Source organism: Capra hircus, chromosome 10, assembly GCF_001704415.2.
Source record: "Capra hircus breed San Clemente chromosome 10, ASM170441v1, whole genome shotgun sequence".
NCBI lineage: Eukaryota > Metazoa > Chordata > Mammalia > Artiodactyla > Bovidae > Capra > Capra hircus.
Window position 1 is genome coordinate 66,370,493 of NC_030817.1, and position 24,985 is coordinate 66,395,477.

Consider the following 24,985-nt stretch of genomic DNA (forward strand, 5'->3'; position numbering starts at 1 on the left):
TACTTTTTTGGCTGTTATGAATAATGCTGCTATGAACACACATTGTACAAGTCTTTGTGTGGGCATATGTTTCCATTTCTCCTGGATAGATAATTACAAGTGGAGTTGCTGGTTCATATAATGATTCTGTGTTTAACTCTTTGAGAATTAGACGGCACTGTTTTGCAAAGCTGCTGCACCATTTTACTTTCCTACCAGCAGGACATGAGGGTTCCAGTTTCTCCACATGCTCATCTACACTTATTATCTGTCATTTTAATTATAGCCATCCTAGTGATATGAAGTAATAATACATCTTTGTGGTTTTGATTTGCATTTCCCTAAAAGCTAATAGCATTAAACATATTTTCATGTGCTTATTGGCTATTTTTAACAAATTTTTACTGGAGTATATTTGACTTACAATGTTGTGTCAAATTCAGGTGTACAATAAAGTAAATTGGTTCTACATATACCTACTTTTTTTTAAAGATTCTTTTCCCATTGTATATTTTCTTTAGAGAAATATCTATTCCATTGTCATTTTAACTGTTATAAGAATTGTAAAATATATCAACAGATGCTTTAAAGGATCCATGACAGCAGCAAAAAATAAGATGAGAACCTTTGCTCTGGAAATTTAAAGAGCTGGTTGGAAATTTTGTCTATTTCTAGCAATTTTACTTGTGCCATTCATGATATCATAATTGCAGCATTTATTTCCTGGAGATTTTTATTTTCTTCCTTTTCTCACCAGATGCTCCACATCAAGAAGCAAAGTGTCCTGAGTGTGGCTGCAGAAGGAGCTAATGTGTGTCGTCATGGGAAACTATGTTGGCTTCAGGTGAGAGAGTTCTTCAAACTTTTGAAATAATTGTAGATTCACCAGTAAATTTATTGTAATTGTCTTTTTATGTCACCCCAGTGTTGCTGTCCTATAACTTGTTTGGAATGTCTTTCAGTTTCCTCGTACTCAGTTTATTATTTTCAAAAGGAAAGAGCTTTATAATCATTGGTGATGTCTCATAGACTCTACTTAAGGTCTTCTTTCTCAGCTCTGTTCTCTTGCCTTAGATATATAGAGAATGTCTTATCTTTCCTTCTGGTTGGTAACTTTCCTCAGTAGATTTCTGCCACATCATTTTCATTTTCCTGGATCAAGGAGATGTCAGATGAGGGTCTCTATTATATCCAAAGAAGTTTGTACTGAGCCTTGAATAGCTAGAGGATGGGTAACCATGTTTGGATCAAACTCAGCAGCATCAGTATTTAAGGGGTGTGTGTGCTAAATCGCTTCAGTCGTGTCTGACTCTTTGTGACCCTATGGACTGTAACCTGCCAGGCTCTCCTGTCCATGGGATTCTCCAGGCAAGAATACTAGAGTGGGTGCATGCCCTCCTCCAGGAGATTTCCCCGAACCAAGAACTGAAGCCTTGTCTCTTAGTTTCCTGCATTGGCAAGTGGGTTCTTCACCACTCAGGCCCCATGGGTTGGTATTTAAAGGGGGAGTGGGCCAAAAAAGCCAGCTGAATTCCCAACCAATGTCTTCCATCTTTTGAATGAAGACTTATATCAGCCTACCTTGTTATTCAACTCTGCCTCAGCTCCTGGTTGTCTTTCAAACCTCTTTGCTGTCTAAGCAACCTGTTACACTTTTAATAACTCCCACTAGTTGAGGATATCCCGAGACCTGTCAGTGTCCCCATGGAGATGATCTCAGCACATAGACTCAGGGTGACTGGAAGCAAAACCCTTAGTTATCAGCTTTTTAAAGTATGCAAATATATACAGTCCCATGGGACCACATCATGAGAAACGCTGGGCTGGATGAAGCACAAGCTGGAATCAAGATTGCTGGGAGAAATATCAATAACCTCAGATATGCAGATGACACCACCCTTATGGCAGAAAGTGAAAAAGAACTAAAGAGCCTCTTAAAAAAAAAAAAAAAAAAGGAACTAAAGAGCCTCTTGATGAAAGTGAAAGAGGAGAATGAAAAAGTTGGCTTAAAGCTCAACATTCAGAAAACTAAGATCATGGCATCTGGTCCCATCACTTCAAGGCAAATAGATGGGGAAACAGTGGAAACAGTGGCTGACTTTATTTTGGGGGGCTCCAAAATCACTGCAGATGGTGACTGCAGCCATGAAATAAAAAGTTGCTTACTCCTTGGAAGAAAAGTTATGACAAACATAGACAGCATATTAAAAAGCAGAGACATTGCTTTGTCAACAAAGGTCCGTCTAGTCAAGGCTATGGCTTTTCCAGTAGTCGTGTATGGTTGTGAGAGTTGGACCATAAAAAAATACCGAGAGCCGAAGAATTGATGCTTTAACTGTGGTGTTGGAGAAGACTCTTGAGAGTCCCTTGGACTGCAAGGAGATCCAACCAGTCCATCCTAAAAGAGAGCAGTCTTAGGTGTTCATTGGAAGGATTGATTCTGAAGCTGAAACTCTGATACTTTGGCCACCTGATGTGAAGAGCTGACTCATTTAAAAAGACCCTGATGCTGGGAAAGATTGAGGTCAGGAGGAGAAGGGCATGACAGAGGATGAGATGGTTGGATGGCATCACCGACTCAATGGACATGGGTTTGGGTGGACTCTGGGAGTTGGTGATGGACAGGGAGACCTGGTGTGCTGCAGTTCATGGAGTCTCAAATAGTCAGACACAACTGAGCAACTGAACTGAACTGATGGGACCACAAGCATAAACCTTGTTGGCCAGTAGAGCTGGGAAATCTGGAGATGTCCCCTGCATGGCAGTTACAGAAATCAGGATTCCAGATGAGTGTATTAGGCACTCTTCTGGGTGACATCGGCAAACTGGAGTGAGGGAAAGTGTCAAGATGGAGTCCACAGCTTATGTTCCTTGAGAGCAGCTCCATAGGCCACTAAAGTGTACCAACCTTGGAACCTGGCCCTCAGGCTGAAGCTCCAGGAAAGGCAAAGAATTCTCCTTCACAGAAAGACTGGAGCATGTGCCCCAGTCCACTGTCTGTGTAGTGCCCTGGGCGGGGGTTGTGGGAGCCTGCCAAGAACTGTCCCTCCAGTTGCCACAGTCCTGAAGGACCTACAAATACAAGCCACCCCAGCACCAGAGCCATGCCATCAAGGGGCATCCTCTGGTAGCAGCCTCAAAAACCAGGGCACCAGACACATAAAATACAGAGGCAGTGCCTTTTAACATATTGAAATATTTCTGTTTTCCTTTTTCTAATAATTGGTCATTGTTCTCTTTATTAATTAGTTTTATAAATTATTAACTTTTATTATACTAAATAAAGATTTTGCTCTCTATCACACCCACATTCCATAGAACCTACCAAAGTAGCTATACCCAATTTTTAAGAATTTTTATTTTTATATAACTTTTTATAAGAATACAACTGATTTTTAAAAATAATTTGATTAATTTATTTAATTGGGAGTATTGGGGCCTCATTGCCGCATGGGCTTTTCTTCAGTTGTGGCAATCAGGGACTACTCTCTAGCTGTGGTGCACAGGCTTTTTTTACTGTGGTGGTTTCTCTTCTTATGGAGCCTGGGCTTTAGGGCAAGTGGGCTAAGTAGTTGCAGCCCCCGAACTCTAGAGTACAGGCTCAATAATTGTGGTGCACAGTCTTAGTTGCTCCTCAGTGTGTCGGATCTTCCTGGATCAGGGATTGAACCTGTGTCTCCTATATTGGCAGGTGAATTCTTTACCACTGAGCCACCAGAGAAACCCATATTTTTATATAATTTTTAAAGGTTACTGTCCACTTACAGTTATTACAAAATTGTTGGCTATATTCCCCATGTTGTACAATATGTTCTTGAGCCTGTATTACACCCAATAGTTTGTACCTCCTGCTCCCCTACCCCTATATTCCCCTACTAGTTTGTTCTCTCTGAGTTGACTTCTTTTTTTGTTATATTCACTGGTTTGTTGTATTTTTTAGATTCCACATATAAGTGATATCCTATAGTATTTCTCTTTCTGTGTCTGGTAGTGCCTTCCAGGTCCATCCATGTTGCTGTGAATGACAAAAGTGTGTTCTCTTTTATAACTGAGTGGTATTCCATTGTGTGTGTGTGTGTCTCCTACCACTTCTTTTTCCTTTCACCTGTTGATGAACACTTAGGTTATTTCCAGGTAATAACCTATTGTAAATAATGCTGCTTTGAATATTGGGTTGTGTGTCTTTTTAAAGTAGTGTTTCTGGTGGGGTGTTTTTTTTTTTGGTGGGGGAATTTATATCCCAATTTTTGATTAAGACAGGATTCAGGCTGTATGTGATTATGACTATGTAACCATTGCTCCTTGTTGAGCCAGTAAGATTATTCTTTTCTTGCCCAACTTTTTGTTTTTCATAGAATTGATAATTGCCATCTTACTAGCTTTGTTTTCCTTTCATTTGTGGCTAAGCCTTCCCATATTTTCCCCTCAGTATAGTTTTTCACAGGCTTACATTTATTCTGATAACCTGGGCTGCATTTTTGTCTTGAAGCCATCTTCCCTGGAACCCTCAATCCTCTTGTTCCAATGCCAGCTGGTGATGTCAAGCTGGAAGCTACAAGGGAAGAGGCCTGGAGGCTCAGAATTCAGTGTGCAGACTCATTTCTGACTCCATTACCAACCCCCTGCCCTCTTCTATATCTTATGTTCCCAACCCTAGAGCCTCTCTCGTTGGATTTATCCAGAGAACATATCTTCTGTCCTCCATGGGAATGGAAAGGGATAACTCAGAGACTTACTTATACAGACCTTCAGCCTATCGCCTTATTTCTAGCTCCTCACTTTTCTTAGTATCTGGCACCTTCAGTTCCTAAGCTTTTATTTTCATTTTGTGTTTCTTTCTCTGTTCTGTTTTTCCTAATCTGCATTCTTTCTGTCAGTATTTCCCACTGCTTTTCTTTAAATTATTTAAATGTTTAACTTTCATCTGTGGTCAAATATTTTCAGATATAACATTGTGTCCTAAGGTGAAGGTAGCAAATATTTGTTTAGAGTCAAAAGGTTTTTTTTTTTTTTCTTTTATCATTTGGCACACTTCTCAGGTTTGTTTCTGGGAATCTATCCTAAGTAATTCAAAATATGGAGAAAAAATTCTGTGCAAACCTGTTCATCTTGGCAGCATTTATAGTGATGAAAAGTCAGAAGCCACTTAAATAATTAACAGTAGGAGGTAATACAGTATATTTGATAGATCTTATGTGGCTGCCAAAAGTTGAAAAATATAGTATAGAAAAATGTCTGAAAGTTTATGAGAGAAAAAAGCAGGGTATAGATCTGAATGCATATTATTAGAGTCATGTACATTTTTATATGAAAAAAGGAAGGGAATGTTGTACTGCATGATGCACTGACTCACTGAAAAGATGGACAACAGTCGTCCATGGGCCTGGCTCTGTTCTAGTTGTTGCTTCAGTTACGAGTAGTGAGGTGGACATAATCTCTTCTCTCACAGAGTTTACAGTCTAGCAAAGAATTATTTTCCAAGCTTCTATAATGTATCTATTCGATTTTTATAATTAAAGAGGTAGAGAAAGAGCAGAGATTGACTATTTCAGGTGTCACATTCTAGCAACAACATGAAAGATTTGAGAATGGGTGCCTGGTTGGCCTGGTAATTGTAACTGTACCAACAGTAGCTCCTGAAATGACAAAGATGCCATCCACCTGTCTCATAACTGGCTCTCAAGTCCTATATGGATCTGTTCTTACCTTTATTCTTTGACTCAGTACATTATACAACCATATAGCCTTTGTGACTTTTACGATCAGAAACAACCTATAATTCTTAAAATTGTATAAAATTGATCAAAGTGACAGTATTTCACATCCTACCATTTGTGCCAGCCTGTTTTAAACTGCTAGAGGACAAGGATCTTCTGAGTAATTTTATGTAACACCTAACATGACCATGCATGTTATGGAATTCAGACAAATAGCATTTTGTGTTATTGAGAATTAAATACTGTTAGTTCCCCTTAAACCTATAATTCTGGAATATTAGGATGCCACAGGTGAAACATAAAACATTAAAAAAGAAAAAAGCTATAGGCCAAACCACCAACTTGTCCTTTTCTTTCTTTTGAAAGATCACAGAGAGAGTGTATTTGTGGGTTTTTAAAAAACTTTTTTATTTTATACTGGAGTGTAGCTGATTAACAATGTTATATTTTCAGGTGCACAGCAAAGGGACTCAGTCCTATATATACGTTTCAATTCCTTCCCAGACTCCCCTCCCATCCAGGCTGCCATATAATATTGGGCAGAGTTCCCTGTGCTATGCAATAGGACCTTGTTTGTTATCCATTTTAAATATAGCAGTGTGAAAAAAAATAGCAATGTGGACTTGTTGATCCCAGTGTGGGTTTTTTTCTTTAACTTAAGATAAATTTAAACCTATTTCCCTAAAAGTCAATGAGTGTGTATTGTTTACTTTAAAAATATGGATGTTAAATATTACTTTCAGGTCTTTCTTGACCCTTTCTTTCATGTCTTCCTCTTTCCTAGTTCTGTCTTACAATATGTGTCTGGATGGTCTATTGCAGGTGGCCACAAATAGCCGGGTTTACTTGTTTGACATTTTCCTTCTGGGAAGTCGCGCTTTCAACAATGGACTTCAGATGGTATTAGAAGACAAGAGAATTTTGAAGGTGAGTGTGTTAGCTGATTTATCTGCTAGTAAGAGTGATAACAAGGTTCTAATAACTCTGTCTTCTGATTCCTTAGGTTATTCATGATTGTCGTTGGCTTTCTGATTGCCTCTCTCATCAGTATGGAATTTTGCTGAATAATGTCTTTGACACCCAGGTACACACAGGGAAACGCTAAATCAATCCATTGTACATATGGTTTCTGTAGAAAATAAGCGTTGTCTGATGAATGATTGAAGTCTTTTTGTGTGTGCCTCATTCCTGCCCACTTTCCTGTAATATGTTTGTACGATATGTGAGAACATTTGGTGAACTGTAGAAGCACTGCAGAAAAGTTATTTGTAAATATTTAGGGTTTTTCCCCCTTCATTTTGCTCCAGAATTTTTCAAGTAAGAAGCAAGCTCTAAGCTCTATAACATTCAGAAACTCGAACAATTTGGGGGTTATTTGGAAATCTGACACGGACTCTTTCTGTGAGGTGAACAGTCATGTCTATGCCTTTACCACACATGTATCAGTTAAAGTGACAGTTGCTCAGTTGTGTCCAGTTCTTTGCAACCCCATGAGCTGTAGCCTGTCGGTCTCCTCTGTCCATGGAATTCTCAAGGCAAGAATACTGGAGTGGGTAGCCATTCCCTTCTCCAGGGGAATCTTCCCATCCCAGGGATTGAACCTGGGTCTCCTGCATTGCAGGCAGATTCTTTACCATCTAAGCCACCGGGTATCAGTTAAGGCTAATGGCTAATGGGCTTCTAGCTCAGGGATGCAGGTTGTCCTAGATGTGCCCCCAAAGCCTATTCTGGCCCCAAATAGCCTGAAGATAAGTGATTTTTCTCTGGTATAAAGGACCTAGAGAAATTCCTAGACTATACTAGATTTAGAGCTGATCTGGGTTTCTGATTTGTCTATGAGAGCCATAAAACTACTAATTTTCATTATGTATTCTGTAAGTTCTTCTAATCTTCTAGATTAATGCCATGAAAAGAAGATCTTGAATATATAAACCTAGAACCTTTGAGGGGGGTTAAAAAATGAGTTAGCCAATTATTTTTAAACAGAAATTCCTAAAAGTTCAATTTTATGTTATTGTATGTGGTTGAAGTTTGCTCTTTATTTATCTGCTTATAATGAACTTTGTGCCAGAGGACCTGTGGGTCTTCTTTCAAGAGCATTCACTGTATAGGGATTGCTTCTTTGCTAACTCCAGAATGTAAAAAAAATTGCTTATCATTTTCTTGAGGCCATTCAGCTTCTTGATTAGAGCCCATATATGTTGTCTAATGAAGAAATTGTCATGTCTTTTTTAAAAATTATTTTTAAAAGTCTTTATTGGATTTGTTACAATATTGCTTTTATTTTCTGTTTTGGGGTGGTTTTTTTTTTTTTTTTTTTTTTTTGGTCGTGAGGCATGTGGAATCTTAGTTCCCCAACTGGGGATTAAACCCTCATCCCCTGCATTGGAAGATGAAGTCTTAACCACTGGACCACCAGGAAATCCCTGGCATGTCTTTCCATATTTTTCTTTTCAGATTTTCATAGTGCAAGAAGCAGGAATTCAGAATTATTTCAATTTGTCTTCCTTTAACACAGTGTATTAATTTTCTGTTGCTATTGTAACTAATCACCATAAATTTTGTGGCTTAAAACATAAATTTACTCTCCTATAGTTCTGGAGGTCAGACATCTGAAATCATTTTCACCAGGTGAAAGTCAAGGTGTCCTCAGGGCTGGTTTCTTCTGGAGGCTCTGAGAGAACAGTCTGTTTCCTTGCCTTTTCAGCTTTCACCTGTACTTTGGCTTGTGACTCCTTCCATCTTCCAAGTATATCACTCAAATCTTCTTTCATCATCACATCACCTTCTCCTCTGACTGTAATAAAATCTCCCTCTGCCTCATCTTATAAGAACATTTGTGATTATGTTTAGGGCCCACCCAGATAATTCAAGTTCATCTCCCTATCTCAGTATCCTTAACTAATCACAGATGCAAAGTCCATTTTGCCATTTATGATAATATTCACAGGTCTAGAAATTAGGATGTGGATATCTTCAGGGGCCGTTATTTAGCATACCACACACAGATAAATAATGATTATAATTCTTAGTTTTATTAGCTTTCCTTACCAAAACTCTTCCATAGTTGCTAGTAATAGAAGTGAGCCTTTAATTTTATTTTCCTTTCCCCATTCATTGAAGGCACCAAAGAGTAATAAATAACCATAATGCAGGCAAATAAAAGAAGTGGAAGAGAAAATAGGGACACATTAAAATTGGTCCTTTTTCTTTTCTAATTTCTCAGAATAAGTTAACCTAACAACTTAAAATTTTCTGATGGCATTGTCTGTCACATGAGTCCTTGGGAAAAATGGTATTTAAAGACATTTCTCCAAATATATTTCTGTCATGAGATAGCTCTCTGTAATATATTTTATGGATTGGTCTGTTTGTTCTTTTTGAATGCCACAGGTAGCAGATGTCCTTCAATTTTCCGTGGAAACGGGAGGCTTTCTTCCAAACTGCATTAGTACTTTACAGGAAAGTTTAATCAGACACCTTAAAATAGCCCCTAAACATCTCTCCTTTCTGGAAGTGAGACAAAAATGGATTCGAGTGAGTATTAAAGTATGTCTCATATGACATTAATATTTTCAAGTGTTTTGTGAGTGGGATTATTAGCATTTTATATAGAAAAATGATAGCTTCTATGAAAAGCATATGGACATTGCCAAAATCTTGGTTGTTTCAAATGGGAGCAGTTTGTGGTGTCAAGTGGGAAAAAACCAGCATCCAGATTTGTTGGTTAGTTCAGTTCAGTTCAGTTCAGTTGCTCCGTTGTGTCCGATCTTTGCGACCCCATGAATTGTAGCACGCCAGTCCTCCCTGTCCATCACCATCTCCCGGAGTTCACTCAGACTCACGTCCATCGAGTCAGTGATGCCATCCAGCCATCTCACCCTCTGTCGTCCCCTTCTCCTCCTGCCCCCAATCCCTCCCAGCATCAGAGTCTTTTCCAATGAGTCAACTCTTCGCATGAGGTGGCCAAAGTACTGGAGCTTCAGCTTTAGCATCATTCCTTCCAAAGAAATCCCAGGGCTGATCTCCTTCAGAATGGACTGGTTGGATCTCCTTGCAGTCCAAGGGACTCTCAAGAGTCTTCTCCAACACCACAGTTCAAAATCATCAATTCTTCGGCACTCAGCCTTCTTCACAGTCTAACTCTCACATCCATACATGACCACAGGAAAATAAATTTTCAAGTTGGATAAGAGGGGATTTTATTGGGAATTTGAATTAAGGCACTGGAACAAAAATCATGCCAGTTACTTCTCCCAAAGTTAGATAGACTTTCTTCAGCTTCTAACAGCCTTGCATGTAAACTTAAGTCATAATCATACTGGCTGCAGTTTTGGCCATATAATCAGTCCTGCTGCTTCCAGTTTTGCATGAGAAGCCCTGATCTCTCTCTCAAGCCCTCTCTCTCCCCCTATCCACCTTATTCCCTCCCTCCCCTCTCTCCCCCACATCTTTCCCCTATTACATACTCACACTCAAATGTATACAGATTTTTTGTGTATACACAGTATGTTTGTGTATGTGTGTATATTCTCAGAAGGCTACCCATAGTGTGAAATTAGAAGGTAATAACTGAAGAAAATGACCGTAATGGTGATTTAAGTTAAGCAACACTTAAACAAACCATTCTTTAAAGTTTTGTGTAAGATTCTGAGAAAATTGTTTTGATATCTCTAGAAAAACCCAGAACTGTGGTTTACACGACCTCTTTCACCTTCTTTGCTGAAAATTTTGGCTTTGGAAGCTACCTACCTGCTCCCCCTTCGCTTGGTACTCTTGGATGAAATGATGTCTGACCTAACTACCCTAGTGGACGGATACCTAAACACCTACCGAGAAGGGTCTGCAGACCGACTGGGAGGCATGGAGGTAGGTACCCACTCGGTTGCTTTGTTTTCAAGACTTCTGCTTTCTCATGGAGGGGTCACAGTGATACCCACTCTTCACAGCTGCACCAGATTTTTTTCAGCGGACTTGATGATAAATATTCTTGAAGGGCTTAATGCAGCTACTTGAGCACTTTTTTTTTAACCATATATATATATATATATATATGTATTTATATGTGTATAAATACATATATATATTTTTATGATCACTGACACTTATTTCATATGATACACCTGGTGACGTGCATTTCAATCAAACTAAAAGTTGATGTGCTGGAAGTCCTAACTCCTTTGTTAAATATTGTAAAAACTTTTTCACAATATTAAATTATATTTTCAGTAAATATATCTTTCAAGGAAAGGATAAATTTAATATTTCATTAGTTATTTTTATGAACCCAGCACAATATAAGAAAACTTATATTGTTGATAGACTATTGCTTTAAGGCCAAATCTTGCCCATTTTTATACAGCTCACAAGCTAAAAATGATTTGTAGAGTCTTAAAGGATTGTTAAAAAAAAGTGTGCAGAAGCCATGTTTGTGGCTTACAAAGCCTATAATATTTGCTATTTGACTCCTTACATAAAAAGTTCACAGGCTGCTGCTTTAAACCATTCTTGTTTAGGAATATTGATGCAAAGTCCTAAATAAAACAATAGCATTTTTGATACAAACTCCATTCGATGTATTACGCTTTTTTATTTTTACAAATACTTATTTTATTTTGGCTGTCCTGGATCTTTGTTGCTGCACAGGCTTTCCTTTACTTACGGAGAAGAACAGCTACTCTTCATTGTGGTATCTGGACTTCTTGTTGTGGTTTCTCTTGTTGTGGAACACACATTCTAGGGTACATGAGCTTCAGTAGTTATGGCACATGGGCTCAGTAGTTGTGGGTTCCTGGGCTCTAGAGCACAGGCTCAGTAATAGTAGTGCACAGGTCTAGTTACCCTGTCACATGTGGAATCTTCCTGGATCAGGGATAGAACTCATGTCTCCTGCATTGGCAGGTGGATTCTTTACCACTGAGCCACCATGGAAACCCTATACTTTTCTATTCTATTAATATGTCTCTGGATTATAGTTACAAGCATGCTTTAATATTATGTTCATAATATTTAGTAATTGATAGAAAATATTATGGGCTTCCTCAGTGGCTCAGACGGTAAAGAATCTGCTTGCAATGCGGAAGACCTGGGTTTGATACCTGAGTTGGGAAGATCCTCTGGAGGAAGGCATGGCAACCCATTCCAGTATTCTTGCCTGGAGAATCCCGATGGACAGAGAAGGCTGGCAGGCTACAGTCCATGGGGTCACAAAGAGTTGGACATGACCAAGAGACTATATTATGTTAAATTCAGTATTTTACTAGGGCCAAGAATGTCTTATGATTATCTCATAAATGCTGAGAAGGTTATTTTGCAACTTTTATGTATTTTGCTCTCACTGTTTAACACGAAAAGAACAACATGAAAGTCCTTGTATAGTTAGTTTGATTGGAGAATTTTAATGTTTTTCATTTATCACTGTAAAGGACAGTTTTTTATCTTTTTAATATTTTACTCTCACTGTTATTTGCTGAAAAAATTTGATAATTTTCTATGTACATTGTTGACTAAAGTTGGAATAGATACTTTTAACATGATAAAACATATCTCAAATAAGAAGACCATATAATATTTGATTAGGAACATTAATATTAAGAAAAATACAAAATTCGTGACTATAACCACTACTTTAGTAGTTTCTGAAGCTATTAGCCAGTGGGATTAGGAAAAAAAATGAGCTATAAAAACTGAACATGAGGAACAAGAATTATGACTTGCTCATGATACATTCGAATACTAAAGAGAATCGACTGGAAAAGACTGCCACAAACAAAAAGGCAATTTAGTAAAGGGTATAAATATAATATAAAATTAATAGCTTTCCTATACCCATTTATACAGCTAGAGAATATAATGGGAGACAAACCTTCATTTATAATTGTAACAAAAAATAGATTATATAGAGATGAAAAAAATGTTAAAGTATTACTGAATGGTGTAAAAGAGGATTTAAATGTGTGGGGACATTAAATATTTTTGCCTATCAATTATTCCTGAATTAACTTTTAAATTTAACTTTATTCTAGGAAAAATATTAAAACTAATTATTTTGGTAAACTGTGATTATAATGTTTATAGGGATAGATAAGCATAAAGAATAGTCCTGTCAGATATTAAAACATATTATATGTCTACGTTAAATGTCAGCGATACATGTATAGGCAGATAAGTGGAAGAGAGGAGAGAACCCCAACATAGATCTCATATATATCAGTAATGATTGGGATAAAGGTAGAATATCTAGTGAGAAAAAGATTATTTAGTAAATGGCTTTAGACAGTTGACTAACCATTGTGGAAGGAGGAGAATCAGAGTTGTATTGTTACATCTTTTGCTGCAGTAAATCCCATAGATCAAGTATTTATATAAAAAATGGAATCATGAAATTATTGGCAAAAAGTATTAAAAGAAAATTATCTCACAGTAGGAAAATGTCTTCACCAACTTTATCGAGGAAGAGTTGACAAAATTATTTATACTTAAAGTCAACAAAAGAGTCCAAAATGCAGTACTTGGATGCAATCTCAAAAACAACAGAATGATCTCTGTTCGTTTCCAAACCAAACCACTCAATATCATAGTAATCTAAGTCTATCCCCCAAACAGTAATGCTGAAGAAACTGAAGTTGAACAATTATATGAAGACCTACAAGACCTTCTAGAACTAGATGTCCTTCTAGAAAAAGATGTCCTTTTCATTATAGGGGACTGGAATGCAAGAGTAGGAAGTCAAGAAACACCTGGAGTAACAGACAAATTTGGCCTTGGAGTACAGAATGAAGCAGGACAAAGGCTAATAGAGTTTTGCCAAAATGCACTGGTCATAGCAAACACCCTCTTTTAACAACACAAGAGAAGACTCTACACATAGACATGACCAGATGGGCAATACCGAAATCAGATTGATTATATTCTTTGCAGCCAAAGATGGAGAAGCTCTATACAGTCAGCAGAAATAAGACCAGGAGCTGACTGTGGCTCAGATCATGAACTCCTTATTGCCAAATTCAGACTTAAATTGAAGAAAATGGGGAAAACCACTAGGCCATTCAGATATGACCTAAATCAAATCCCTTACAATTATACAGTGGAAGTGACAAATAGATTCAAGGGACTAGATCTGATAGACAGAGTGCCTGAAGAACTATGGATGGAGGTTCGTGACATTGTACAGGAGACAGGGATGAAGACCATCCGCAAGAAAAAGAAATGCAAGAAAGCAAAATGGCTCTCTGAGGAGGTCTTACACAAATAGCTGTGAAAAGAAGAAAAGTAAAAAGCAAAGGAGAAAAGGAAAGATATACCCATTTAAATGCAGAGTTCTAAAGAATAGCAAGGAGAGATAAGAAAGCCTTCCTCAGTGATCAGTGCAAACAAATAGAGGAAAACAATAGAATGGGAAAGAGTAAAGGTCTCTTCAAGAAAATTAGAGATACAAGGGAACATTTCATGCAAAGATGGGCACAATAAAGGACAGAAATTGTATGGACCTAACAGAACCAGAATATATTAAGAGGTGGCAAGAATGCACAGAAGAACTTACAAAAAAAATCTTCATGACCCAGATGATCACAATGGTGTGATCACTCACCTAGAGCCAGACATCCTGGACTGTGAAGTCAAGTGGGCCTTAGGAAGCATCACCACGAACAAAGCTAGTGGAGGTGATGGAATTCCAGTAGAGCTATTTCAAATCCTGAAAGATGATGCTGTGAAAGTGCTGCACTCAATATGCCAGCAAATTTGGAAAACTCAGCAGTGGCCACAGGACTGGAAAAGGTCAGTTTTCATTCCAGTCCTAAAGAAAGGCAATGCTAAAGAATGCTCAAACTACCGCACAGTTGGACTCATCTCACATGCTATTAAAGTAATGCTCAAAATTCTCCAAGCCAGGCTTCAACAATATGTGAACTGTGAACTTCCAGATGTTCAAGCTGGTTTTAGAAAAGGCAGAGGAACCAGAGGTCAAATTGCCAACATCTGCTGGATCATTGAAAAAGCAAAAGAGTTCCAGAAAAAACATATATTTCTGCTTTATTGATTTTGCCAAAGCTTTTGTGTGGATGACCACAAACTGGAAAATTCTGAAAGAAAATTCCCTCTGAAAGAGGGAATACCAGACCACCTGACCTGACTCTTGAGAAATCTGAATGCAGGTCAGGAAGCAACAGTTAGAACTGGACATGGAACAACAGACTGGTTTCAAATAGGAAAAGGAGTACATCAAGGCTATCTATTGTCACCCTGCTTATTTAACTTATATGCATAGTACATCAATGGCAGAAGGTGAAGAACTAAAGAGCCTCTTGATGAAAGTGGAAGATGAGAGTGAAAAAGTTGGCTTAAAGCTCAACATTCAGAAAACTAAGAACATGGCAAATAGGTGAGGAAACAGTGGAAACAGTGGCAGACTTTATTTTCGGGGGCTCCAAAATCACTGCAGATGGTGACTGCAGTCATGAAATTAAAAGATGCTTACTCCTTGGAAGAAAAGTTATGACCAACCTAGATAGCATATTAAAAAGCAGAGACATTACTTTGCCAACAAAGGTCCGTCTAGTCAAAGCTATGGTTTTTCCAGTAGTCATATATGGATGTGAGAGTTGGACTATTAAGGTAGCTGAGCACCAAATAATTGACGCTTTTGAACTGTGGTGTTGGAGAAGACTCTTGAGAGTCCCTTGGACTGCAAGGAGATCCAACCAGTCCATCCTAAAGGAAATCAGCCCTGAATATTCATTGGAAGGACTGATGTTGAAGCTAAACTCCAATACTTTGGCCACCTGATGTGAAGAGCTGACTCATTTGAAAAGACCCTGATGATGGAAAGATTGAAGGCAGGAGGAGAAGGGCACGACAGAGGATGAGATGGTTGGATGGCATCACTGACTCAATGGACATGAGTTTGAGTAAACTCTGGGAGTTGGTGATGGACAGGGAGGCCTGGCGTGCTGTGGTCTATGGGGTCGCAAAGAGTCGGACACGACTGAGGGACTGAACTGAACTAAACTGAAAGTGTACATCATTATGATACAATATACATTGTGGAATCATTACCAAGATTAAAATAATTAACACATCTATCACCTCATGGCTACCTTTTTTCTATGTGTGTGCTGAGAATGTTTAACATATACTCTCAGCAACTTTCAAGTATTAACTATAGTAACTATGCTGTACATTAGATCCCCAGAACTTATTCTTCTTAAAACTGAAAGTTTTTACTCTCTGACTGACATCTTCCCATTTCCCTTTCCTTCAACACCTGGGAACCACCATTTTATTTTCTATTTTTAAGAAGTAACATGTTTGGTGCTTTTTTTTTTTTAAGGTTTCATCTATCAGTGATTCCATGCATCATTTGTCTTTATCTCTCTGGCTTATTTCACTTAGCATAACCCTCCAGGTTCAAATATATTATTGCAAATGGCAGGACTTCCTTCTTTTTAATGGCTGGATAATATTCTATTGTGTGTGTATATATACACCACATCTTTATTCATTTGTCTGTTGATAGCCACAGGTTGTTTACATTTCTTGACCATTGTTAATAATGACACAGTAAACAAGGAATGTACCTGTCTCTTTGCGGTCCTGTTTTCATAATCCTTCAAATATATACCCAGACATAGGATTGCTGGACCATATAATAGTTCTATTTTTAATTTTTTGAGAAGCCTCCATACTGCTTCCCATAGTAGCTGTGCCAGTTTACATTCCTCTCAACAGTGTATGAGAGTTCCCTTTGTTCCACATTCTCACCAATACTTGTTTTCTGTATTTTTGATAATAGGCATCTTAAGAAATGTTAATAATAATATCTCATTGTGGTTTTGATTTCATTTCCCTGATGAATAGTGATATTGAGCACCTTTTCATGTACCTGTTATCCATCTAAATATCTTCTTTGGAAAATTGTCTATTCAAGTCCTTTGCTCACTTTTAAATTAATTATTTTTTTGCTATTGAATTGTTGGAGAGAATGCTTTTCTACACAACAGAAATACTCAGAATTCAAAAAAGATAAATAAATTTGACTTCAAAAATTTTATATAGTGAAAATACTGTGAACAAAGTCAAAGGGCAAGCAACTTGGGAAAAATTGTCTCATAACAGAGAGCACATTTTCTTAATATATCCTTTATTGTAGCATTTATGTGATGACAAGATACTGGAAACAACCCAAATATCCATCCATAACAGTTTGGTTAAACAAATTATGGTATATCCATACAGCCATTAAAATTGCCAACATGGAAAAATCTCTTAAGACAGATTTTCTTAGTTGGAAAAATCAAGATGGAAAAAATATAATATTGCCATTTATATAAAATATTTTTAGAGTTATCAAAATAAAAAGTTGGAGGAAAATAAAAATTGAAAAATAAAATCCAATGAAAAGATATTTAGTAAGAAATCAAATATGCAAAGACTGTCTCTGGGAGGTTCACAAGCAGCTGCTTTTTACAGGGTATACCTGCTAAGGCAGTTGGGGCAAGATTGGAATGGACCCTTACTTTTTTCATATAATCTTTATGTATACACACATGCACAACATACAAAACTGGATTCAACATATTTAAATTACTCAAAAAATAATACTACTATAATTGAAGACACTAGAGGGTGCCATAAGAACACATTTGAATAGATGCTTGCTTGCCAAATATTGTTCAGTAGAAGTGATTTTAAGGGCTATGTTTAGAAGTTTAGTTATAGTAGACTTGTGTTAATTTTCTTTCTTAGCCTACATGTATGGAGCTCCCGGAGGAACTGCTTCAACTCCAGGACTTCCAGAAGCAGCGCAGAGAGCGAGCGGCAAAGGAATATAGAGTAAATGCTCAGGGACTCCTAATAAGGACAGTACTACATCCAAAGAAATCAGTGACAGAGATAGCAGGGAAAGAGGGAAAGGTACGAGGTTTCTTACTTTGTAAAAATTCTACACAAGATAAAGCCCCAAATATTACATCTCATGAGGATGTAAATTTACTGAAAGAAGAATCTAAGAGTAAACAAACCACAGTAGAGCCTCAATATCTACTTCCCCCAAAGGAAGATGCCAGCGAGGATTCCAGTTACAACCTAAATTATCCTGAGTCAGAGGGGGTTAAAGACCAGAGAATAACTCAAAAAAAACATCTCAAGATACCTAAACAAGAGTTTCAGACAAGTTTATCTTTGAAAGAGGAGATAGAACAGTTATTGATGGCGGAAAACAAGGAAGATCTAAAAGGTACAAAACAAGATGTTTCAGTGTCTCCTTCCCTTCCTCAGGAAACCAGAGTCTCCAAGTGACATTTTTCATCCTTTTAGAAAAGCTGTGCTTCCCACGCTTCCTCCCTGCCCAGCTTCGGAAAAGACTGATTCCTGGTTAAATCCAGATTCTCCCAATCTGCCTTAGAGATCTGCAATTTGTTTTTGAGGCCATTAAGGTGGTTTATTTCCTCTGTCATCAGGGCCTTCCTCAGTGCTTAAGTTTCTCATGTTGTAAATTCAGTTTTGCCTCAGTCACAGCCTTTAGGGAAAATTGCATCCTCTTACTTTCTGTATTCCTGGAATTTGATTAGGATAGGAATGAATAAGTTAAATAATGGAAGAAGTAGATTTTCTGATTATGTCATTCTGTAGAAATGTTCCCTGTGGCCAGACTAAATTATTTCTCATAATTTGGGTTTAAAAGATTTGAAGAAGGGAAAAATTTTGGACTTAGTGTCTGGAAGAACCTATACTTTAAATTTTTTTGTTGTATTTTTTGGTTTGAAGGGGGTTGATAAAACTCTTAGCCAGAAGTTTAAAAAAAATGATACTCAACAAGTTTATCAGAACTTTTTTCCTTTTTAAAATACTAATAAGTAAGTTTATCAGGTATACTTCAATAAAGCTGAAAAATCCAACTTTATTTTTCAATTTAAATTTTCAGTCTGTCTTATGTTATAGACAAACAATAGTTAATGTTACTACAGGAATCAGTATAACTATTCTAGTTTCTTTTCATTTCATTTACTTTTAGACAATTTTCTCCTTTTCCCTAAAAAGCAGGGACTTCTTTAAAGTATGTCTATTATGTAAACTTGAAGTTTTGATTGCACTCTGTTTGCCTGGAGATGGTATGCTTTCTTAGGGTGAAAAGAAGGCAAGTTGTCCTGAGTCTTTTTATGTTGAATACTTGCAAGTTGCTCACATTCTTTTGTGTATAATAAGCAATAAACCTGTTTTGGCATTAGGTTATCTCTCACTTTTCTTCATTGTGTCAGGGTAGCAGCAGCAGCAGCAGCAGGAATAAATTGGAATGTTTCTGCATTTCTAAGTCTAGAATCTGGGGTAGAAATCTTTTTTTTTTTTGTCCACACTACACAGCTTGTAGAATTCTGGTTCCTTGACCAGGGATCGAATCGGGGCTCCAACAGTGAAAGTGCCTAGCCCTAACTATTGGTTCAGCAGGGAATTCCCTAGAAATTTGCTAATTTGACTGCTATACAGCCGTCTATTATTTATTGCACTTAGGGAAAACGTAGAGACAGTCTTCAGTTAGGAACATCCTTGTCTGTGCTCATTGATTCTGTTGTGAGTACCACTGAAAGAACGTCCTGCTGTGCCTTCCAAACCCCAGAGCCCAGATCTGGCCTGAGCTTAAGATGAAGGCAGGCCTAAGAGCTGTCAGCTCAGCCTTGTGGGTGCTATGTCTCACTTTGTCCATAGTTTAGAAGCTCATTTGGAGCAAAGGTGATTTCTGGTTCATCTTGGATGAATGCATTTTCAGGTTGATCCCAGAAAGTGGTTCATCTAGGTTTACTCTGGGAAGGGCATGGATTTCTGTGAAATATGTAGAACTGATTTAGCACCTTATGGAACCATACCACACATGACATTTATACATGTTTGTATACAGGCTACAAAGAAAAATGTCATGTTCTTCATATCTAAAAAAAGAATTTTTTCATTACTTATGTTCTATGACTATAAAGAACAACAGGATTCTGTTGGACCTTTGCTGTACTGCTCAATATGGTAGCCACTAGCTATATGTGGCTATTTACATTTAAAATTAAATTAAATTGATTAAATGAAATAAAAATTCAGTTGCACTTGCTATATGTTTCCATAAACCCAGTGGCTACTACTTGGCTACTCAATAGTTTCATATAATCAGGAGCTACCTGGGTAGCTGTATTGAATATCACAAATACAGAACATTTCCATCATTTCAACAAATTCTAATGGACAGCGCTATTTTGAGAAGTACTTTGACTCCCAGAACTAAAGGAAACTTTTGGGTTTCAGTGTAGTATTTTCTTAGTGAAACACTTATATAACTGGAACTGCATTTTTCACCATACATTTCTCCATTCTAGCCCGGAGTCCCTACTTAAATTCCATGTGGTCAGATCCTACCATGAAACTCTGTCCCTTCCTGAAAAGAATGTACAAGAATTCTTGGGTGATTCAAGCCCTGTTGTCAATGCTCTGTGCCATTACTCAGATGTCTAAAGTTTGCTCAGAATTTTGGGAAATCTTTGGCTCTTGACCCAACTCATTGAGTTCTTACTCAGTATTTTTCTAGGTGAGAGTTCATAAACCATACTGTGTGCTTTCCCAAACTCTCTTGGAGTCTTGCTTCATTCTGCACCAAGTTTCTACATCTGTCCTACTCAGATCTCACCTTTCTGAGCTGACCTTTCAGTATATGATCTGCAGTTAGAGAGTCTCACAAGCAATCTATCCTTTTGGCTTAGGAATTAGGAAACAGAATTGAATGAGTTCCCTGAAGAAGGATCCTGCTCTGAGAATAGAAACAATGTTTCTTGCTTCTTGGTCCATTCAATGTTCTTTCAACTATAGTGTGAAAAATCATTGCAGCAGCTTTGCCTGGGATCTGGCTATGGGCTTGGTAAATCCTAATATTACACAGTAGAATTTTAATGCACTATATATAGGCCTATCATTGTTTTGACATGAGGCAAGTCTCAGCAGAAAGCCAAGATAAGACCTAGTGGAAACTTGGAGACCTAAGGATGATTATCCTGGTATACTTATAAAAATGCATTTATTATAAAGGTAACATCAATAAATACCTTACAGAAAATTTAGAAAATAAAGAGAAAAAAAGTACTCAACAATCATCCCATATTAAACAACCCTGCCTAACATTTTGGTACTTTTCTGTCAATTTTATGTCTCATTCTCTATCTCTACACACACACAGTCATAACCATACCATAAATACATTTATTGTGTTTTTATATCAAGTATTTTTCCATTTTATAATCCTAACAACCAACATTTTATTTATTTTTTTAAACCAACATTTTAAGCATGTTTCATTTTAAAATTCATGTGCTGCTAAATAGAATTTGGAAAATGGGAAACTAAGAAAAAATTTAGCTTCCCCTAAATTGAGTCAGATGGCATCACTGACTCAATGGACATGAGTTTAAGCAAGCTCTGGGAGTTGGTGACAGACAGGGAAGCCTGGCGTGCTGCAGTCCATGGGATCGCAAAGAGTCAGACATGAATGAGCGACTGAACTGAAGAAAAAATATATTCATTTCTCTAACCACACTGAAAAAGCAGGTAATATTTTTGTTAATATAAGTGTTTATACTTAGGTTCCCCCCTGCATAGTTTTATATTTATATATATATGTATATGTATATATATATATATATAGTATGTAGTTATATATATATAGCATGTATCTGATAAGGGAATCAAAGCCAAAATATGCAGAGAAATCCTGAAATTCAACAATAACAAAAATGATTAAAAAACGGACAACAAGCTTGAATAGACATTCCTCCAAAGAAGACATACAAAATGCCAACAGGTACATGAAAAAATGCTCAACATCACTAATCATTAGAGAAATGCAAATCAGAACTACAGTGAGATACCATCTCACACCCACTAGGAAGGCTACTATGAAAAAACAGAAAGTAAGTGTTTGCAAGGTTGTGGACAAATTGGAACTCTTGTACACCACTGATGGTGGTATAAAACAGTGGCTACTGTAGAAAATAGCATGGTGGTTGCTTAAAAAGTTAAAAACATATTTACCATATCATCCGGCAATTTCACTTCTGGATGTATACCCAAAAGAACTGAAAACAGAGTCTTGAAGAGATATTTGTTTTACACGTTCATAGCAGCATTATGAACATAGCCAAAAGGTGAACCTAAGTGTCCGTCAACAGATGAGTGGATAAGCAAAATGTGGAATATATATATTATGAAATATTATTCAGCCTTAAAAGGGAAGGAAATTCTGCAATGTTCTATGACATGGATAAAACTTGAGAACATTATGGTCAATAAAATAAGCCAGTCACAAAAAGTAACTATGAAGTGTCTAGAGTAATCAAAATGATAGTGACGGAAAGTAGAATGGTGGTTTCTGGGGCTGGGGGAAGGAAGACATTAGAAGTTATTATTTAAAGGCTATAGAGTTTCAGTTTTGCAAGTTGAAAAGATTTATGGAGATTGATGGTTGTGATGGTTGCACAACAATATGAATGTACTTAATATCAGTGAACAGTACATATAGAAATGAATGAGATGGTAAATTTTATATATGCTTTAGCACATTTTTTAAAATTGGGGGAAAAACTAACATCACACTTACAGTGATGAAAGTCTGAATGTATTCCCCATATAATGGAGAACAAGAAAGGACATTTGCTTTCACTAGTTCAATTTAAAATTGTACTGTAAGTATTAACTAGTGGAATATGGCAAGAAAAAGCTTATAGATTAGAAATTTTAAAGGTAAAATTTATTTTTGCAAGACATGATCATGTGCACATAAAATCCTAAGAAATGTACAAAATGCTACTAGAATCCATAAGTGAATTTAGTAATATTACAAGGTACACTGCCAATATAAAAAAGAATATGAGTATAAAAAAACTAGCAATGGTTAATTAGTAACTGAAATTTTTAAAAATACCATTTACAATCATGTAGAAAAACATGATACCTTTAAGGATACCTTTAATAAAACATATGCAAGATGTGTATTGAAAACTATAAGATATTTCTGAGAGAAATTAAAGAAGACATAAATAAATGGAAAATACCACTGAAGGCTCAGTACTGTTAAGACGTAAATTATTCCCAAATTCTAATAGATTAATTTATTTATTCCAAATCCATAGATTTATTACAATCAAAGTCAAAATCCAAGCAGGCTTTATGTAGAAATTGACACACTCAGTTATGTATGACTCTTTGTGACCCTATGGATTGTAGACTGCCAGGCTCCTCTGTCCATGGAATTTTCCAGGCAAGAAATACTGGAATGGGTTGCCATTTCCTCTTCCAGGGAATCTTCCCAACCCAGGGATAGAACACTCTATCTTTTATCTCTTGCATTGGCAGGTGGATTTTTTTTATCACTAGCGCCACCTGGGAAGCCCCATAGAAATTGACAGCATTCCAAAATTTATATGGCCATGAAACCAGGTGACTCAGATTGGGACTTGAACCTACTCTTTTAATTGAGATCACACACCTGGTCTCAAGATTTAATGAAACTCAGGTTCTTGATGTCTCATCACAGAAAGAATTCAGTGAGAGAGTGATAGGTAACAAGTGGATTTATTTAGAGAGAAACACACTCCACAGACAGAGTGTAGGCCATCTCAGAAGGTACGAGTGGCCTTACCTTTTACCAAGAAAATTAAGTCTTTCACTGTTCCCATTGTTTCCCCATCTATTTGCCATGAAGTGATGGGACCAGATGCCATGATCTTAATTTTTGAGTGTTGAATTTTAACCCAACTTTTTCACTCTCTTCTTTCACATTCATCAAGAAGCTCTATAATTCCTCTTCACTTTCTGCCATATAAGGGTGGTGTCATCTACATATCTGAAGTTATTGATATTTCTCCTGGCAGTATTGATTCCAACTTGTGCTTCATCCAGCGTGGCATTTCTCATGATGTACTCTGCATATAAGTTAAATAAGCAGGGTGACAATATACAGCCTTGACATACTCCTTTCCCAATTTGGAATAGTCCATTGTTCCATGTCTGTTGCTTCTTGACCTGCATACAGGTTTCTCAGGAGGCAGGTAAGGTGGTCTGGTATTCCCATATCTTTAAGAATTTTCCACAATTTGTTGTGAGCTTCCCTGGTGGTGCAGAGGTTAAAGTGTCTGCCTGCAATGTGGGAGACCTGGGTTCGATCCCTGGGTTGGGAAGATCCCCTGGAGAAGGAAATGGAAATCCACTCCAGTTTTCTTGCCTGGAGAATCCCATGGACGGAGGAGCTTGGTGGGCTACAGTCCACAGGTCCCGAAGAGTCAGACACGAATTCACTTTCACTTTTCTTTCACACAGTCAATGGCTTTCGTGTAGTCAATGAAGCAGATGTTTTTTTTCTAGAATTCTCTAGCTTTTTCTATGGTCCAGCAGATGTTGGCAATTTGATCTCTGGTTCCTCTACCTTTCCTAAATCTAGCTTGTACATCTGAAAGTTCTCAGTTCACACATTGTTGAAGAGTAGCTTGAAGAATTTTGAGCATTACTTTGCTATCATGTGAAATGAGTGCAATTGTGCAGTAGTTTGAACATTTTTTGGCATTGCCATCGTGCTTATCCAGGTCATTAAGATCTTCCTGGTATAGTTCTTCTGTGTATTCTTGCCATTTAAGATTTTTTTTTTTTTTTTTTGCCACACTGCACAGCTCTGGGATCTTTCTTAGATCCCCAACCAGGGATTGAACCCAGGCCCCGGCAGTAAAACCATGGAGTCCTAACCACTGGACAATGAGGAAAGTCCCAATGCTTTCAATATTTTATTTCCCTCTGTTGTCTTCAATGAACTAGAGTATAAACTGGTACATATAGAACAATGGATAAAAGGCATTTAATTGTAACACAAACCAGAAAAGCCAGTAACTTAAGCCCAATGCTGCTGATCTCTCCACAAGGCAACAGTATAGCCTCTCCGGTTTGTATGAGATACTTCCACATTCTGGAGTTCTCAAATTCCCCAAAGAGCATTGCTGTTTATAACTTGAAAGCCACCTGATGGCTAAATAAAAGCTTTGTAATGGAAACACATTCTAAAGAAAACATTCCTTAGGAAGAGCCAAAATGGCAAGTTCCGGGAATGAGGGAGAAAAGGGAAAGAAATTCTCTTCATTATTGTGTAACTTGCTGGGATGCCATCCATAGTTTGCTTTTTAAGAAGCCAATGAAATAGCAAAATCTTGATAGAGGAAAGGAAACTCGTGCTTAATCCTTCTTTCTGAGAAGGAGAACTTAAAAGAAGTAAATTGAAGATA

At 37.3% G+C, this 24,985-nt stretch overlaps 1 protein-coding gene across 1 annotated transcript in view; it reads left to right on the forward strand.

Annotated features, from left to right (window-relative positions):
- The window catches only part of EXD1 (exonuclease 3'-5' domain containing 1), a 38,400-nt gene extending 20,301 nt beyond the window's left edge, over positions 1-18,099 (forward strand). Inside the window, 7 exon segments of the mRNA XM_013966986.2 lie at positions 737-823; positions 6,519-6,623; positions 6,700-6,780; positions 9,090-9,233; positions 10,374-10,565; positions 17,442-17,980; positions 17,982-18,099. Coding sequence (XP_013822440.2) covers positions 737-823; positions 6,519-6,623; positions 6,700-6,780; positions 9,090-9,233; positions 10,374-10,565; positions 17,442-17,980; positions 17,982-18,099 — 1,266 coding nt within the window.